Below are 14,829 nucleotides of genomic sequence, written 5' to 3' on the forward strand. Positions count from 1 at the left end.
GATGTGCAGATAGGTTTTCAATCGTGTTCTCTTGGGATCTGTGAGCGACAGGTTCAGCTCGCCCTTAACAAGGTATCCAAATGGGCTGATGAAAACGGGTTCAAACTGAACCCACAGAAAAGCACCTGTGTCCTTTTTTCACGAAAAAGAGGCTTGCACCTTGATCCTGAACTGGTCGCTAAGGGTGAGCGTCTACCCGTAAACACAGAACATAAGTTCCTAGGTATAATTTTAGATGCGAAGTTAACCTTTGTACCACACATAAAACATCTTAAAAATAAATGCTTGAAAACAATGAATATCCTGAACGTGCTGTCGCGAACAATGTGGGGCAGCGACAGAAAGTGCCTCATGAATCTGTATAGAAGCCTTATACGCACACGTCTTGAGTATGGGGCAATAGTCTATCACTCTGCCACGCCAAGCGCTCTGAAAATGTTGGACCCTGTTCATCATGAAGGCATCCGCCTAACCACAGGCGCCTTTAGAACAAGCCCAGTTGAAAGCCTTTATGTAGAATCGGACGAGTGGTCACTCCATCTGCAGAGAACATATTCTTCCTTCATATATTTCCTTAAAGTAAATGCGAACAGTGAGCAACCTGCATATTCCACCATCAACGACCTGTCCAGCTCTCAACTTTTTTACAATCGACCCGCAATGGCACGCCCTTTCTCGCTGCGTGTTAGAGACCTAGCTGAAGAAACAGATGTCCCTCTGCTTGAATACCACCTCAGCCCTTCCGCTTTGCGGCTCCCGCCATGGCAGTGGCACGTTATAGACTGTGACACATCTTTTGTAGCTGTCACAAAGCGTGCCTCCCCCATACACATTCGGATGTATTTCTTAGAGCTGAAACATAAATATGACTGTCCAGAATATTATACTGATGCATCCAAGTCCCATACTGGCGTGTCCTATGCGGTGGTCGGCCCACTCTTTTCGGATGCCGGCGTTCTGTCCACCAGCACAAGCATTTTTACAGCCGAGGCTTACGCGTTATTCGTAGCGGTTAAACACATCAAAGAATTGAATACGCCAAGGGTAGTTATATACACAGACTCCCGGAGTGTCGTAAAAGCATTGAAAAATTTAAAAAAAAACACAGAAACCCTATAATTATATCCCTCTATTCAATACTCTGCGCGGCCTATACTTCCAAGCAACATATCGTCGTGTGCTGGGTGCCAGGACATCGCGAGATCGAAGGAAATGTGTTGGCCGATCAGCTCGCCAGGTCAATTAACGGAAGCTCTGCCAACTCCTCAGTTGCTGTCCCTATAATGGATCTAAAACCAAACATACAGAAAAAGCTCAGAGCTTACTGGCAGAAGTTATGGGATCAACAAACTCATAACAAGTTACACTTGATTAAACCATACCTCGGTAACAGGCCACCCACGTCGAAAACACGCCGTACAGAGGTCAGTCTCTGTCGGCTTAGAATAGGACACACACACAGCACGCACACACACCTTTTGTCTGGTGGTGACCCACCCAGCTGTCACAGATGTGACCGTCCACTTACCGTACTTCACATACTCCTTGAATGCTCTGAGCTAGAGGCTTACAGGAAAAAACATTTTCCACTAGCGTACAAGGAACACATACCCCTTCACCCAGCTATGTTTATTGGTCGCGAACCTCTTTTTAAATATAAAGCATTGAATGCATTCTTAAAGGAAGTAAATACTTTCCATGTTATCTACTCAAGTGATTGGTAGCACGGCCTTTGAAAAGAGGCTGCTGCTGCGGATGCTACATCCAAAAGAGCACCTGTCTCCCGGCCCTTGGAACCAAGGGCGCTGGCGAGAAATCGGTGCTAATATAACGATTTTATTTTATGATGTCATGATAACTAAAGACTCATTCTCACCAGGCATGCTTCACTTCACTTTCATGATTTTAATAAATATATGTCTTACGCATCTTTAGAGCGCAGAATTTTAGGCCCTTTTACAGCCATTTACCATAACCATTGCTCCCATCCGATATCATTTCCTGGCGCTCTTTGGCCATCAATGGCCCTTGCGCCATTAAACAACATATATCATCATCATCATCATCATCATCATCATCATCTGTTACACAAAGCCTTCATTAATGTTTTTGGTTTAAAGCCTGCTGAGAATGTTATTGGCTATTTTAAATTTCGAAACTGCATCGCTCTCGTATTGCTCACGAGTTTTTTTTTCAATATTGCAAAAGCAGCCTCAAAACTGGTTCAAGCGAATTCTGAATCTGAGTTGTAGTGTAAGTTTCGACGTTTTCTGAAAGACTCAAAAATGTGTTCAAATGTTCTAGTGGAGGGCGTTGACAAGCAGGTTTTAGAGTATTTAAAACTAAGTTGTGATGAAGGTTCACACTGGTGGTGATGCATTGTAAGGCAGTAAAACCTTTCGTGCAAGTTACGTCAGTGGACATTCTTTCAGCTCACTTCGAAAGTTTTTCTTTTTTATGTGATGGTGTACAAGCTTTTTTCACCCAGGTCTACCTGAACGGTAAGCGGCTGCCAGTGAAGGGCTTCAGGGAGTACGTGCAGCTGTTCCTGAAAGACCAGGAAGACGAAACGGGCAATCCGCTCGTTGTAGCCCACGAGCTCGTCAGTGACCGTTGGGAGGTGGCCGTGACCTTGAGTGCCTCGGGCGAGTTCCGGCAGATGAGTTTCGTTAACGGCATCGCTACCACCAAGGGAGGCAGTCACGTTGACTATGTCTCCGACCACGTAGTCAAAAAGGCAAGTATCACAGGCGTCTTTCTCTTTCAGCACAATGACATCTGCAGCATAAAAGAGTACCGAACATTGGGAAGTCTGTACCACTTTTGACTAGCTGCTCATTGTAAAATGGGGGCTCTGTAGGTGCATATAAGTTGTTTCGCGTCGTTTTAGGCTTCGTATGTGTAACACCGACAGTGATACTGTTTACGCTTGCGTTCCAGTGTGGTCGTTCCCAGCTTGCGTGTATTTTTGGTGTGTGCTTGGTGGGCCAACCCTGACTACGTGCTTACCTGGTTCCTTTTTTTTGTCTGTCGTCGTCGTCATCAGCATCATCAGCCTGACTACGTCCACTGCAGGACAAAGGCATCTCCCATGTTCCGCCCGTCAACTCGGACCTGTGCTTGCTGCTGCCACTTCATACCCGCAAACCTTCTAATCTCACCTGCCCATCTAACATTGTCTCCTTCTCACCCGCTTACCTTATCTGGGGATCCAGTCAGTTATCCTTAATGACCAGCGGTTATCCTGCCTACGCGCTACGTGCCCAGCCCATGTCAATTTCTTTTTCCTGATTTCAACTATGATATCCTTAACCCAGGTTTGTTCCCTGACCCGTTTTGCTCTCTTCTTGTCTCTTAAGGCTACACTTATCATTTTCCTTTCCATCGCTCGCTGCGTAGTCCTCAATTCAAGCTGCACCCTCTTTGTAAACCTCCAAGTTTCTGCTCCGTAGGTATGTACCAGCAAGGTGCACCTGTTATATACCTTCCTGTTAAGGGATAATGACATTTTACCCGTCATGATTTCAGAATGATTACGAAATGCTCTCCACCCCATTCTTATTCTTTTAGTCATTTCATTCTCGTGGTTCGGCTCCCCGGTTACCTATCATGAGTGGGTGCACTTGTTCACAACTTCAAGTGCTCTGATACGTACTTATATTGAAGGGCTGATCTCTTCCGAGGTTGTTGTACATCACTTTCGTTTTCTGCAGAATAATTTGAAGACCTACCTTTCTACTCTCTTTATCTAATTTCGTATTAATGAATTGCCATTTGTCCCTGAGTTACTCAGCAGTGTGCAGTGCCCTCGGCAAAGCGCAGGTTACTAAGGTAATCTTCATTAACTATTATTCTTAACTCTTCCCATTCTATGCCTATGGGAACCTTTTGTAAGCACGTGGTATATAGCGCTGGGAAGATTGTATGCCCCAGCCTTACACCCTTCTCTATTGGTATTCTGTCACTTTTTTATGAAGAACTATGGTGGCATTTGAGCCTCTGAGGGGTGTACCTTCAAGTAACAATATGCTTCGTAGACGTCCTGATTCTGCAGTGTCTGCATGACTGCTGATCTCTCTACTGTATCAAATGCCTTCTCGTAATCTATGAAATCAATATAAAGTGGTTGGGTGTATCCTGGACATTTCTCTATATTGATAGTATGAATGTAGTCTATTGTTGAGTAGCCTGTTCGAAGTCCTGCTTGATCCTTTGGTGGATTGAATTTCAAGGTTGTCTTAATTCTGTTAGCAATTGCTTTTGTGAATATCTTGTATACGATGGAGAGGAAGCTGATCAGCCTGTAGTTCTTCAAGTCCTTGTTATCTCCTTTCTTATATATTTAGATGATGCTAGCATTCTTCTAAGATTCTGGTACTCTTCCCGTCAGGAGACACTTCGTAAACAGAGTGGCTAGTTTTTCTAACGCAATCTGTCCTCAGTCTTTCAGCAGATCTGATGTTACCCGAACCGGATCCTCACCAGCAGGTTTGCTTCTGTGCATTCCCTCCAAGGCTTTTCTCACTTCTTCTGTCAAAACTGGTGGGATGTCATCAGGGTTACTGCTACTTTTTACATCATGGTCATGGTTGTCCCGGCTACTGTACAGATCTCTACAAAACTCCTCCGCTCCTTTGACTATCCTATTCATATTGGTATTTACTTGTCCTATAGTACATACCTCTGGTTTCTTTCTTTGACTGTAGTGACTCTTTATTTGCTTTATGAAAGACTCGCATGGTTGCTATTAATGTTCACATGACGGGCCCTAATTATGCTTGATGTATTGCAGGTTTTGGAAAACGTCAAGAAGAAAAACAAAGCAGGTGTGAAGATACAGAGCAAGCAAGTCAAGGACTACTTGTGGATGTTCGTCAATTGTCTCATTGAAAATCCAACATTCGATTCCCAGACCAAGGAGAACATGACGCTGCCTGCGAAGAAGTTTGGTTCGAAGTGCGAGCTCAGCGACAAGTTCTATAGCCAGGTTTGTTAATCATTTCTTCATCAGCCGGATACGTGTATGCAGTTCCAAAGCAGCAGTGTTGAGAAGCAGCGAAAGCGACGATGCACAGAGGAGAGCAGAATAATTACGGTCCTTTGGGATAGTTCAATCAACTTTAAAAAGCCAGCTTTTTTACTCTAGCATTATGCATATAGCACTATGAATATATCTAGGTTTAGTGGTCTTAATGAATAATATTGACGGGGTATTATTGCAGTTTTTGATACATCGACACAATTCAGAGCTTCATTGAGACACGTTTGGCCGGAAACTCGAGCAGTACGACAGTGTGTTAGGCGTGCAATAAAAACATATCCTGAACTTCATATGAAGACCATTGCATTTGTTCGCCTACATGTAGCGTGTGCCACTATTCGACGAGATTACCCGCAGCCGTTTCGATGCGTCGCACGCGTTTGTGTATCCCCGTGAGCCAACCTTTTCTTTAAAGTTGTCTGAGGAAAATGCGAAGGCGCGAAAACGCGCTTACAAATTTTTAATGCAACTGTGTGGTACGTTTTTGCGGCGTGGTCCTATCACTTGAGAAGTTCTATAAAATGTAGTTCAGAATTACTGTAATCAATCAAGTGTATGATAAAGAATACCAACAAAACCAAGTGTAAATGATATAGAGCAGAAAGGATGAGCTCAATATTTTCCTTCTCGACTTCACTGATTGTTATCACAACACTGCTCCGTCCTGATGGATTTTTCACGCGGCATTAGGGTGCACGTTTATTGGTGCACGGTTTATTGGTTTATTGGTACTAGGGTGCATTAGGGTGCACGTTAAAGAACCCCAGGTGGTCGAAATTTCCGGAGCCCTCCACTACGGCGTCTCTCATAATCATATGATGGCTTTGGGACGTTAAACCCCACGTATCAATCAGTCATTTCCACACGTCTTTGTTGTTTAACGAATTTAGTTGTTTTTTGTTGACGGAATGGACGTTGCCTAAAGCATACCTCGTTTTATTCTGCAGATGCTCAAGTGCGGCGTCGTGGAGTCCGTTATGTCATGGGTAACATTCAAGGCCGAAAAACAGCTAGGCCAGAAGTGTTCGTCCAAGAAACACTCCAAGCTGAAGGGCATTCCAAAGCTGGAGGACGCCAACGACGCTGGCACCAAGAACTCGGTTGACTGCACGCTCATCCTAACCGAGGGAGACTCGGCCAAAAGCCTGGCCGTGTCGGGCCTGTCAGTGGTGGGCCGCGACAAGTTCGGCGTGTTTCCGCTGAAGGGAAAGATGCTGAATGTGCGGGAGGCCACCCACAAGCAGATCTTGGAAAATGCCGAGATCAACAATGTTATCAAGATCATGGGTCTCCAGGTCAGTAATTTTGCCTTCAACGACTAACATACAGCGGTAAGGACAAGGAAAATTACCCGAGCTTACTTCTTTAATCAGTGTCTTTCACTATCAAAGATGACTTGAAATCACCAAACAATGCGCTAAAGCTGCCCACATAAATGCTCAAAGCTTCACTAGACGGTTGACTTAACGTGCTACTTTTGCATACTAGAAGTACATTTAAGCAGCAAAAGTTTCACCTTATTGGAAAACGCGCAGCATGTTCGACACGAGTGGAGCATGTCCAGATGCTCCACTTTACGCATTTCTTATGGGCTGAAACCCTCTTCCTGAGATAGGTAATGGCAATGGCTAAAGCGTTCATTACGGCTTGTATTGTGTAGTAAGACATCCTTAATCATGATCTTCCAGGAGTGTTAATAAAAGCTGTTTGTAAACTACGTCATGTCAGTTGCATACCTGTAAAGGCGTGCGAGCTTCACCCACTCCCTGAAGCTACTTAGGAAGGTATATATTACAAAGCGAACTAGATTTATGAATGAGTATCTCTTGTTTACGGTTAGTGTTTTTTTTTTGTTCCGCACCAAACGCGATTATTTGCTTTAACATTGTCCAGCTAGTGCTTTGTAAATAGTCAGCTGCCCCGCCGCGGTGGTCTAGTGGCTAAGGTACTCGGCTGCTGACCCGCAGGTCGCGGGTTCGAATCCCTGCTGCGGCGGCTGCATTTCCGGTGGAGGCGGAAATGTTGTAGGCCCGTGTGCTCAGATTTGGGTGCACGTTAAAGAACCCCAGGTGGTCGAAATTTCCGGAGCCCTCCACTACGGTGTCTCTCATAATCATATGGTGGTTTTGGGACATTAAACCCCACATCTCAATCAATCATCAAATAGTCAGCTCTGCTAATACTAGATGATACAAGTACTAAAATTACAAAATACAATGAATGAAAAAAAATCAACACATTCCTATTTTCTGATCTGCAGTACAAGAAAAAGTACGAGACAATGGACGACCTGAAGACTCTTCGGTACGGTCGCCTTATGATCATGACAGATCAAGACCAGGACGGCTCACACATCAAGGGCCTTCTCATCAACTTCATCCACCACAACTGGCCGTCGCTTCTCAAGCTTCCGTTCCTCGAGGAGTTCATCACACCCATCGTGAAGGCGAGTCGCGGCAGCAACGAGCTGTCTTTCTACTCGCTGCCCGAGTTCGAAGAATGGAAGACCACCACCGACGACTGGCAGCGCTGGAAGGTCAAGTACTACAAAGGTCTCGGCACTAGCACCTCCAAGGAGGCCAAGGAGTATTTCACTGACATGTTGCGGCACCGAATCACGTTCCGGTACCAAGGCAACGAAGATGATCACGCCATAGAGCTGGCCTTCAGCAAGAAGATGATCGAACAGCGCAAAGACTGGCTCCGCAGTGGCATGGAGGAGCGCAAGCAGCGCCGCGAGATGGGCCTGCCCGAGCTCTACCTGTACGGAAAAGACACGAGGAACGTGACTTACCTTGATTTCGTCAACAAGGAGCTCATCTTGTTCAGCAATATGGACAATGAGCGTTCGATCCCGTCCCTGGTGGACGGGCTGAAGCCGGGACAGCGCAAGGTTCTCTTCACTTGTTTTAAGCGCAACGACAAGCGCGAAATTAAGGTCGCCCAGCTGGCAGGGTCCGTGGCCGAGCATTCTGCGTATCATCACGGCGAGGCCTCCCTAATGTCGACCATCATCAACTTGGCGCAGAATTTTGTCGGCTCCAACAATATCAACCTGCTGCAGCCAATCGGTCAGTTTGGCACAAGGCTGCAGGGTGGCAAGGACGCGGCCAGCCCTCGATATATCTTCACCATGCTATCACCCCTGGCGCGTCTCATCGTTCCCACTTTGGACGATCCAGTCTTGGAGTACTTGTACGATGACAACCAGCGCATTGAGCCGGAGTACTACATCCCGGTGCTCCCCATGGTTCTCGTGAATGGTGCAGAGGGAATCGGCACCGGTTGGAGCACAAAGATACCCAACCATAATCCTCGTGATATAGTTGCCAATCTGCGGAGGATGATCTCTGGTGATGAGCCGAATATACTTAAGCCATGGTTCAAAAACTTTCGTGGATCCATAGACCAGGTGAGGCGGCTTGCTTTAACATTGTCACACACATACATACGCATATGTACACACAAATATATATATATATATATATATATATATATATATATATATATATATATAATCTCTTTTCATCCACTAGTTCCAACAATGTGAAGTAGAGGACGTGCAAAACCAAAGCTGTTTATTTTTCCATCGTTTCAGCCGCGGACCAGCCTCCATCAGGAAAAACACGATACTGAAATGCACTTTTATTATGTAGACACGGAATATAAAGGGACCCTAATATGTGATCTGTGAGTATCGCACAATATTCACTGCAGTAAGTTACTATAGTAATGCAGTGACAGGAGCATGGGCACTAGAAAGGTGTGTAAAGACATCACTAGCGTATTCATGGAACATCACGGGAATAGCATACAGCTGAACAACTAAGATAGACAAAGAAAGAAAATAATTTCAACAAACAAATATAGCAAACAAAGAAGCCAAATGTCTGTATAAATAACACTGGATGCGTTAATTTGAAGGGGTACGAAGATCCAGCACAAAAAAAAATGCAAAGAACGATCGAAGGAAAACGTAGCCGAAATCTGCGTATACAGCGATTATGAGTAGACTGTGATAGGCTGCTATGATTTAATTCTGTGCTGAAAGAAACTCCAGCTCACTTGAATTTTCTTTATGCTAGATGAGACAGCACTGAACTTCCGTATGAGGAATGACTCGCGAACCTGATTTTAGTATAGTAGCTGTTAATTCATCAGAATAGTGACCAGGAATATTAACGGGCCTGAACAGAGGTAAATTGGGTAGGCTTGTGGCATGCGTCTTATGGTTAGTAAGGCGAACTCAAACAGTGGTTTCAATTTGCGCGACATATTAAAATGATCACAGTATTGAAACATGTACAAATGAATGTATGATACGTTGGGAAATCTCAATGCACGTCCTCTACTTTGTAGTATATAATATCAGCCTGATTACGCCCACTGCAGGGCAAATGCGTCTCCCATGTTCCGCCAATCAACCCAGTCCGGTGCTTTCTGCGGCCACGTTATACCTGCCAACTTCTTAATCTCATCTGCCCACATAATTTTCCGTCTCACGCGTTTGACTTTTCTTGGAATCCCATCAGTTATCCTTAATGCCAAGCAGTTATTCTGCGTATAGGCGCTGCGTGCCCGGCCCATGTCCATTTCTTCTTGATTCCAGCTATGATGTCCTTAATCACCGTTTGTTCCTTGATACACACTGCTCTCTTCCTGTCTATTAAGTTTACACCTGTCATTTTACTTTTCATCGCTCGCTGTGTTGTCCTCAATTTAAGCTGGACCCTTTCTTGTAAGACTCCAGGTTTCTGCCCCGTAGGTACATATACTAGAAGTATGCAGCTGTTATATACTTTCTTCTTGAGGCAAAGTGCTCCACGCCATCCTTGTTATTCTAGTTATTTTACTTTCATGGTTCGGCTCCGCAGTTACTATCTGTCCTAAGTAGACATATTCATTTACAACTTTCACTGTCTTACCACCTATTGCTAAACGCTGTTCTCTGCCGAGACTGTTGCACATTAGTTTTATGCATATTATTTTCAGATCTGCTCTTCTGATTTCTGTGTCCAGTTCAGTAATCGTGAGCTACAATGCGTCCCCTGAGTTATACTCATAAATGCGATGTCATCAGCAAATGTCAAGTTCATAAGATACTCTCAAATAACTTTTATACGTTGCCAATCTAGGGTCCTGAAAATCTCCTGTAACCACGTGGTGAATAGCATTAAGGAGATCATGTATTGGGTTTTTGTCACTTTCTTGATGGACTGTGGTGGCTGTGGATCTGCTCTAGATTTCTTCCAGCATGCTAGTTTAGGCTTCGTTGATACCCTGAATTCGCAGTGCCTCTTATTAGCTTAATTACGGTACTTGCTATTCTCTCACTAATGCTATATTACTTCTTCGTTGCCCGCTTTTTAGGGATAAAGAACCCTGCTCTTATTTTGCTTCTGTCAACTAAGCTATGATAGCATAGGACGTGTTCGTCCTTCAGCAATGTATAAGCCTCATGTGTCCTAACTTTGTTGAGACCTATGACACCTCATTTAACACCCTCTAATTCCTCGAATATCGCAGCTAGGCTCTCCTAAAGAGATTACGTTCTATCGTTCAACGTAGCCAAGTTTAGATTCCAATGACCGCCTGTCCGGACCCAGAGATGCTTAGCACCCTCCGCTGCGGTGCAGGTCTGACAGCCACCTTTGTCGGTTGCTTCGCAGCCGCTGGGGACTGACAGCCAAGGGTTAATGGGTACTTTCATAAGGGAGGTAGGGGCGAAGTACTGCACCAGGGTGACCAATCCTGCTGTGGCGAGGGAGTGCATTACTTGCTGTGGTCGCCAGTGAGGCCACACCCCAGGGCCTTTTTTATGTGCAATTTCATCATTAGGCGTTTTTTCGATCCGGTTGGGAATTGTACGGCACCGTGATTCAAACCATGGACCTCTTGCATGCGAGGCTGATGCTCTACCTCCAAGTAGGGGTTGTCCCGCACTTTTTTAGCACTGTTGCATTTTACATTGACTACGGATCAGTTCTCAACTCGAGCGTCCTTGTAGTTCGCGTGGCCTTCCTGTAAGTCCATAGAACTCAATCCTTCTCCTTGGAAGAAAGTTTTCTTCGCTGCCAAGAGCATCTCAAATTTTGGAGACTAAAATTTTCAGTGTCTCATTTTTCGGACTTTCTGCCTGAATTCCAGGTCCAAAACAGCATAAATTTTGCTCCCCCCTCTGCCACATCTGTCATCTTCATATTGGACTCAGTGCCCCGCCGCGGTGGTCTAGTGGCTAAGGTACTAGGCTGCTGACCCGCAGTTCGCGGGATGGAATCCCGGCTGCAGCGGCTGCATTTCCGATGGAGACGGAATTGTTGTAGGCCCGTGTGCTCAGATTTGGGTGCACGATAAAGAACCCCAGGTGGTCGAAATTTCCGGAGCCCTCCAATACGACGTCTCTCATAATCATATGGTGGATTTGGGACGTGAAACCCCACAAATCAATCAATCATATTGGACTCAGTGTTTTCTTGAGTCAATACATTTGCGAGTGTAGTGAAGCATGAAAAGCAGCTGTACCGCAATAAGAGTGTAATAAGGTGAAGCTTACTAAAAATTTGAAGGGTCCATTTCTGATCGGACATTGACTGTTACGAATTCGATCATAGTAGAGCTTGAAAGGCAGCTCCATATTCCAGATTTTTCACTCACTTTTATTACGGAATTTTTAGTTATGGTATTAGCCTTTCGTAAATTGAGGTCATAAATATATTCCGCCATAATAAAAACGGACTCGTCATCAGTGTGCTGTGCGCTCACGTCCCCCAGTGATTTGAAAGCATTGAAAGAGTTCAATTCACAGTACCGAATCGCTTACCTAATGCTAAATTAGTATGGGTACCTGGGCGCAAAGGCTTAATTGTAAGCGAAACAGCTGATGCACAACTAAATCTGTAAGGCGGACCAGCTATTATTACTCCTACAACAGCTTTTATAGGAGCAGCGAAATTTCGGAGACAAATAATGCTGTCGGAATTCTCTACACCATCTCGAAGAAATTCCCCGTATTTTAATAATCTATTTGCACTGTGGAAAACATAATGTCATGACAGAGGTCTTGAAGTGACAACCACTAGGTTACGCTGTCGTGTTTCACCATTAGTTTTATTTATACAAATCCGACCTGACACACTCCCTTTGTTTTTTTGTGGAGTAGAGGCAACAATAAAACACTTTTTAATCTGTTGTCAAGAAAGTTTTCTGCATTAAGAAATATATCTAAAACGTCGTTAAACATAATTAAATTAGATTTAACTTCAAACTCACTATCCATAGGTAGATTTACCCTTAGTCATAGCAACAGGAAGGTATCCGAGGCTGTGCTAGATTTCGTTAGACAGATTCATACAATAAATTGAGTTACCTAGGTCCTTAATCAATGTAGGCTACAGCGAATTTTCTTATGTAATAATAATTTATTTCCATTTCAGTACGAATTAATTTGTGTAACCTTTTTTGTCCTAAGAATGATTAAAAATGATTTTGTGGTTTCAAAACGAAATATTATACTCTTTTATAGGAATTAGATATATTTTTTTGTAAGTTACCCGATTCTTCGCCTATCCCCAAGGTTGGGTGTGAGCCAGAACTGTAGGATCTACATCTTGTGACGTAACTTACTTCCGCTTTGCCATCCCTCCTTGATTAGCTTCCAGCGCGCTCGTCGGGACGCGAAGAAAGCGACAAATTCCCAACTCTGGTCGTACTCGACGGCTTCCAAGCATTTTTGCAGCGGTGAATTCGTGAGGCAATGAACTCCTGGAACGAAGCCATTTTATGGAAACCTAGGAAAGTGCTGCAGGGCCCCTTTAATTAATTTGATTGTTCTGTGTGGTAATAAATTTGTCTGCGCTGCTGTTGCTCAGGTCGAAGAGCAGAGGTTCATCGTGAGCGGCGAGGTGGCCGTGCTCAACTCCACCAGCATCGAGATCACGGAGCTTCCGGTCCGGGTGTGGACTCAGACGTACAAGGAAACGGTGCTGGAGACTATGCTGCATGGCACAGAGAAAGTGCCGCCGCTCATATCCGACTACAAGGAGTACCACACAGACACCACCGTTCGCTTCGTGGTTACCATGGCTGAAGAGAAGCTGGCCAAAGCCCGCGAAGAAGGACTGCACAAGGCGTTCAAGCTGCAGACTACGCTCACGACGTCCTCTATGGTTCTGTTTGACTCCAAGGGCGTCCTGAGGACGTTTCGTACCCCCGAGGACATTCTGCGCGACTTCTTCGATACGCGCCTGCAAGCGTGAGTTTTATTACGTTGGTTGCGAGGGTTTGTGAGCGAGTGGTAACCGTGCAACTAAACTTTCGAATTTCAAGTTGCCTCCGCTAAAGAAAACACGGCGCGTCACGCATTAAAATGAAGTAGTAAGATTGCCTTTTTGGTCTGGTTTAGTTTCATTATGATTTTTTTCTGCTATTTCCGTGATTTTCTGCCACTTTGGGTAGCACAGCGATCGAACGTCTTTCACTGGAAACATTGCATTTTAAGATTGCATTTTTGGTCTGGTTTAGTTTGATTATGATTTTTTTTCTGCTATTTCCGTGATTTTCTGCCACTTTGGGTAGCACAGCGATCGAACGTCTTTCACTGGAAACATTATTTGATTTTGTATCTAATTTTTGCAGGTATGTCAATCGAAAGGCCTACCTCATCGGTCTGTTGTCGGCTGAAGCGAAGCGCCTCGAAAACCAGGCACGCTTCATTCTCGAGAAAATCGGCAACATCATCAAGATCGAGAACCGCCGCCGCAAAGAGATGTTGGAGACACTGCGGCAGCGGGGCTATGATCCCGACCCCATCCTTACCTGGAAGAGGAAGCAGTTGCAGCAGACAGGTCGTCGAGACAGCCAAGACGAGTCGCAGGACGAAGGCGGAAACGCTGGTCAGTTCCTTTCGTCAGTTTAGAAAAAAAAAGTGTTCTAATATTTTTAGCACGTCCTCTCCGCGATGAACTACAGCTCGGCTCTTCTTTGAGCTCTTCTTGCTGGTACAAAGCTGTCGGAGAGTGCCCAGCATTCCCCATCCTCCCCACCCCTCAATCCCCTGATTATTGAGAGGATAGACCTAAACTCGGCAGGTGGACTGCACCACCCGTTTGACAAGAGTTGGCTCCTTACAACAGTCTCTCGTGAGATTACAAGGGCCGATTCTGGCACTGTAGTTGTCCGTCGCTGCCGCCGGTGTCCGTAACCACTCGGGGAAGTTGTTTGCTTCCCCCATGAACGAAGCGTCACAATCAGCACGCGGTACACTCCCTATAGGGAGTAAACCAACTCGTGCGCTTTCCCTTTGGGCAGTCTGCATTTTGGGCACGGGAAGGCGTAGGTGCCAGGAATCCGCCTGCGACAATACTCTTCCACGAAGAGAAAGTCCGTAGTTTCTTCACGCTTCGGGTGGCGATGGTCGAAAACTCCCCACTTGTAGTCGGCGCGTTTTAGGGATTTATACTCACAATTTCTACAAAAAAAAAACGCCTGAGCTTTTTTTTTTGTCAAAACCGGTACACAGTGTCCAAGTGACTTCCTGGACCTTTCACTGGTAAAGCTGCATTCTGTACATATCCCGATACATTTTCACATGCTAGAAAACTAGCTGACAAAAGCATTCGCGCTGAGCTTTATGCGTCAACGTTCACCACTTATCTAACATCGTCCAAATTGCCCAAAGGGTTAGAATTGCGACTAAATGCAGCTACTTCCGAGCTATCCGCTCACCACAAGGCGAGATGGCAACAAGTTTTACAAAGTGCTTCGCTAAATTTGACGCGCATTGTTATAGA

At 45.0% G+C, this 14,829-nt stretch overlaps 1 protein-coding gene across 4 annotated transcripts in view; it reads left to right on the forward strand.

Moving 5' to 3' along the window:
• The window catches only part of LOC119176621 (DNA topoisomerase 2-alpha), a 56,535-nt gene that overhangs the window by 18,219 nt on the left and 23,487 nt on the right, over positions 1-14,829 (forward strand). For all 4 annotated transcript variants that reach the window (XM_075876154.1, XM_075876153.1, XM_075876152.1 and 1 more), the window contains exons 5-10: positions 2,489-2,737; positions 4,793-4,987; positions 5,989-6,336; positions 7,302-8,453; positions 12,910-13,292; positions 13,676-13,932. In XM_075876154.1, the coding sequence (XP_075732269.1) occupies positions 2,489-2,737; positions 4,793-4,987; positions 5,989-6,336; positions 7,302-8,453; positions 12,910-13,292; positions 13,676-13,932 (2,584 nt within the window). The remainder of the gene's footprint in view (positions 1-2,488; positions 2,738-4,792; positions 4,988-5,988; positions 6,337-7,301; positions 8,454-12,909; positions 13,293-13,675; positions 13,933-14,829) is intronic.

This window comes from Rhipicephalus microplus, chromosome X, assembly GCF_043290135.1.
Source record: "Rhipicephalus microplus isolate Deutch F79 chromosome X, USDA_Rmic, whole genome shotgun sequence".
Classification (NCBI taxonomy): domain Eukaryota; kingdom Metazoa; phylum Arthropoda; class Arachnida; order Ixodida; family Ixodidae; genus Rhipicephalus; species Rhipicephalus microplus.